Source organism: Hyposmocoma kahamanoa, unplaced genomic scaffold (assembly GCF_003589595.1).
Source record: "Hyposmocoma kahamanoa isolate Upper Pololo Valley unplaced genomic scaffold, ASM358959v1 91, whole genome shotgun sequence".
In the NCBI taxonomy this organism is placed as follows: Eukaryota; Metazoa; Arthropoda; class Insecta; order Lepidoptera; family Cosmopterigidae; genus Hyposmocoma; species Hyposmocoma kahamanoa.
In genome coordinates this window covers 1,061,365-1,065,801 of record NW_020654684.1, presented here as the reverse complement: position 1 = coordinate 1,065,801, position 4,437 = coordinate 1,061,365, and the positions used below count along the sequence as shown (strand labels likewise).

The following is a 4,437-nucleotide window of genomic DNA, read 5'->3' as shown; positions in this document are numbered from 1 at the left end:
CGAATAAATATGCAGTATAAACTACAAAATATGTACATATAATATGGGCAAAAAATCTTAAAACAAGGAAAGTATATTAAGATAAAAAAACAACTGTTATCCCATGAACATGAAGCTTTATTATAAAAAAAATCTTGGTAGCTAGGATCGTAATCGATAGGGCACAAAAAATATGGTTAAACGAGGAATCTCGCCATTAGTTTATCGTTAGAGATAATTTAAAATTACATCTTAAAATACTTTATTCCGAGCTTTCTGATTTGATATTCTACTACAAAAGGCGAGATTCTTCGCGTCACAGGTGGCTCGTAAAATGTTTCTTACCCAGTCTAACAAATTGCGTAGGCTTACGGAATCTAGATCTAATTCTTTCGTTAATAACACTAACTCGCAATCAGCAATCTGTCACACCTTCAGTCCTCGTGTAAAAAATCTAACAAATGCTGAATTTTTGGAAGACGAGGTCAAATTATTAAACAATGGTTTAAATTTAAATTTAACCCTAAAATTAATAAAAAGTCATTAGAAAATTTGGCTGTGGATTCTGAGGTCGCAAATGTTCGTAATAGCAACGTTGTAGATACTAAGGCATTAGTAGCAAATACAGTTAAAACATTTCAAACATCTCAATCTAATTCTAGTCACCGGGATACGTTGCTATTTTTTTTTATATAATAATAACGCACGCACTCAACATAGCCCCGCACTAGGGAAACCCTGTGTCGCGGGTGCTATGGACACACACATAGACAACCACAAATTACACCCAAACTCACGAGAGAAATAAATGTAGGCCATATAAATATTTCTCCCGGCCCGGGAATCGAACCTGGGACCTCTGCGTGGCAGTCCGGCATGGTAACCGTTCGGCCACGGAGGCAGTCAAATGTTACGATCAATTCAACAAAATCAGTTCATGACAATAATTTGGTGGTTTCAAAGGCAGACAAAGGTAATTGTATTGTTATTTTGGACAGAAGTGAATATAATAATGAAGTTTTAGATGTTGTTCAAGATGACGGTTTTTCGGTCTTACGTAAGGACCCCACTGCTGGATCAATGAATCCACAAGCACCAATTCTTTACGGTCTTCCAAAAATTCACAAACAAAATATTCCTATCCGCCCAATTGTTTATACGTAGGTGCTCCAACTTACGAATTAGCTAAAAAACTAAATATCATTATTCGGGAAAAATCTTCTTTCAAAGGATCAAAGACATCAACATACCACATAACGCAAAACTACTTTCTCTGGGTGTAGACAGCTTGTTTACTGATGTACCCTACACTTACATTATAAGTATTCTTAAAAATCACTTAGAAAGGCGGCGTCTACATTCAGGGGAAGTAGAAGAGTTGATGGAATTGAGATCTCTCTGCATGAAACAAAACTGCTTTAGGTTTAACGGACAATATTACTGGCAATGTGATGGTCTAGCAATGGGTTTACAAAACGTCTCAGTCCTTTAATGGCAGACACATTTATGGATCATTTTGAAACTCAATAGATAATAGATAGAAAATAGGTTGTAAATAATGAGCACAGTTTGATTTGTACATCTCGGTCCAGTACATTTGGTCCAGCCATCCTGGCGGACATCTCAACGGTTAGCACTGTATGCACTGGAGCTTTTGCAAATTTGGTTCTGGTTTGGGCGTCTGTTGGTCTGGTAATAGTACAAGGAATGAGACCAGGTAATCGGTATAGTCTAGTATTATTATATTATATCCGTTAGTTACCTCTAACCCAGATTATGAAGGCTGTAAGAAATAAAAACGAGTATTTAGGAATAAAATTTATTTTCCCACTTTAGCTAGGACATTCAGACAATTGTTGCTTACGTAGAAAGTTACAGCGTAATTCTTATTAGTACCACCGAGTATAATCAGATTATTACAATTAAATATTTTAGAGGTTCTAAATAATTTTCACATGAACTACAAAAGCACGTTTAGTATGTTACTTTTGAGACAAGTTAAAAACATAAACGGGGTTATTTGTAAAATACTAATATCAACACAGGACTCTACTAACATCATAAATAACAGCTTTTGTTCCATGACTTTTAATCATTCAAATTCAAGTCAGATTTAACTTTCATTCAAAAATAAAAATATTGTAACAAAATCACACATCGTGCAACAACACAAATTAGTTCGGTCGCACACCGGTGTTAAGATTTTCCCTTGCAGTATGACCATTATCGGTGATTTGAACATAATGTCAGGAGACTACTACCTATCTTGTAGCGCATCTAGTACTGCTTCCCTATTTGGAACAGCGCTTTAGATCGTTCAAATCTAGTACCTATCGCTAGTTAAGGATATAGTACACCAGCGGTTGCACCCAGAGTCGCTTCCTATTTGGAACAGCCTATGGGACTTCCGTGACGTGTCGTCTAGGGTAGTAGTTTCCTACTGTACGTTATACTGTTCTATTGTAATACCTGTTGTACCGACTGTAATCAAGCAATAAACTTCTGCTATTCGAAAGAAGTTTAGTTTTCTCTGTCACCCGTACTACACTTTACTACAATATTTAAATAGATCGCTCTAAATGATAACTCTTTGAAAAACGCGGTAGTCGACACTTGCATGTTTGAACTTAAAACCTAAGTACCAAATACAGATCTACAAAGTGTCAGAGACTAGTATTAGACATAACTGGTTGACTTTACCATCTCAGTCAACCGTGACCATGATACCTGTAAAGGGCCCGAAACGTTGGTTTGTTTAGAAAAAACAAATATACGTGATTTAAATCCAGACAAATAGTTTCATTTCCTATATTTATCATGTTTTGTCAAAAATCAAACAAAAAAGTTGTTGCTTCTGATGTTAATAATCTAATCCTGCAAGGTCTTTTAAAAATAACCCAGTATTAATAAAATTTGTGAGTGATTTGAAATTTGAGAAACTTAGAAATAATTAAGTACACTATGAATTTATTTTAACTAAGTAAATACATATTTTCTAAGCTATTGTTGTCCGTTATAATATTGTACAATTTGCTTTTTAAGAGAACACTGTTATCTATATCATTATCTCGTTTAATTTAAACGTACTGAGGTCTGATTTCATTTGTTTGTTTGAAATTAGTCACCAACTAAAAAAGTGTCACAACAATATCTGATATATTTTTTTCTTGTTATGTAAATAGGATAATAAGTTAAGACGATAAAAATAATGACAGTCAATAATGTGAACATCACGAAATTAACTGACTACGCAAGCACAAGACTCTGTTTGTCAGACTTGGTGGGATAGATGAAGGCAATGTCGCTGGCTGTCATTTCAGGTCGCTCCTGGGTCTCGGCCAGTTCTCTCTCCAGCTGGACTGCATAGATGTAATAGACGAGAATGAAGTACGCTGCAAGACCTGTAACAACAAGTAATACAATTTTAATTTGATTTTGAAATTCGATCATTATTTCGTAGAGTTTAATAAAATCTTCTGATAGGCATTTCAATGCCTTGGATTCAAGCGTTTTAGGACCAGTAAACAACATTATATTTTTTTTTCCTGTGGCATAAAAACGTGTGCCAAATGCGTGGAGTTGTGAGTTCGCGGTTTGTGTACATTCAAAGCAGGTAGTTAAAAAGGAAAGATACTCTTTCTATCTGCAACCACCGGACCCAGATGATTGTAAAGAAGATCTCGGCGAGTTCGTTGAATGACAGTTCAATGGTAGTAGAGCTCCTTGTGAAAGAGTCCACCCAGGGTAGTACTGCCACTTTACCAATTTCTGCCGCCAAGCATAATGTCAGCATTACTGTGTTTTGAAGGGTAAGGGTGCTGGTGAAATTACAGGCACATGAGACTTGTCACCTTGTGTCTCTGGACGCAGTGGCAGTGCCCCTTAGATCTTTGCAATTTAAAGTTCTGAGTGGCTCTGTAATTGTTATGGACAGGCGTGTAGCTTACCATTACGTCCCGTCACTTGATGTTATAAAAAAAATTTGATATTTTTTACTTTATCCAGGGTAACTGTTTGATATTTGATAGGAATAACACTTATGTACAGCTAGTTAATTGGTGAAGGACCTCAAGTATGCTATTTGAAGACACTTGACGACAGAAGGGTCCTGTCTGATTTGGTTTTACTGTATGACATTATTCGAAACCGGATTCTCCTGAGCACGTCATTGGCATTGGATTTTCGGTCCCACGCTATCGCACAACACATACACTCTTATTTAATGTACCCCATCATTCAACTAATTATGGATAAAACGCAGTGCTTACAAGGTTATGCCGTACATATAACATATCTTCCTGATATAGATTTGTTCACTGAGTCAAGAAGAACCTATAAGGACTTGGTATGCAAGAAAATTGCGGTATGGAATGAATCGCAGAGTCAGTAATGATGGTTGCCATTATTTGATTAATAATAGGGGTTAAAGTATGAAATTGCCGATTTGTACTGAAAATC

General features: G+C 36.1%; 1 protein-coding gene across 1 annotated transcript in view; it reads right to left on the bottom strand.

Moving 5' to 3' along the window:
- Nucleotides 1–3,115: 3,115 nt before the first annotated feature.
- The window catches only part of LOC113236285, a 12,815-nt gene continuing 11,493 nt past the window's right edge, over nt 3,116–4,437 (bottom strand). The window contains exon 4 of the mRNA XM_026472293.1: nt 3,116–3,380. Within this exon, the coding sequence (XP_026328078.1) occupies nt 3,226–3,380 (155 nt within the window). The 3' untranslated portion in view covers nt 3,116–3,225. The remainder of the gene's footprint in view (nt 3,381–4,437) is intronic.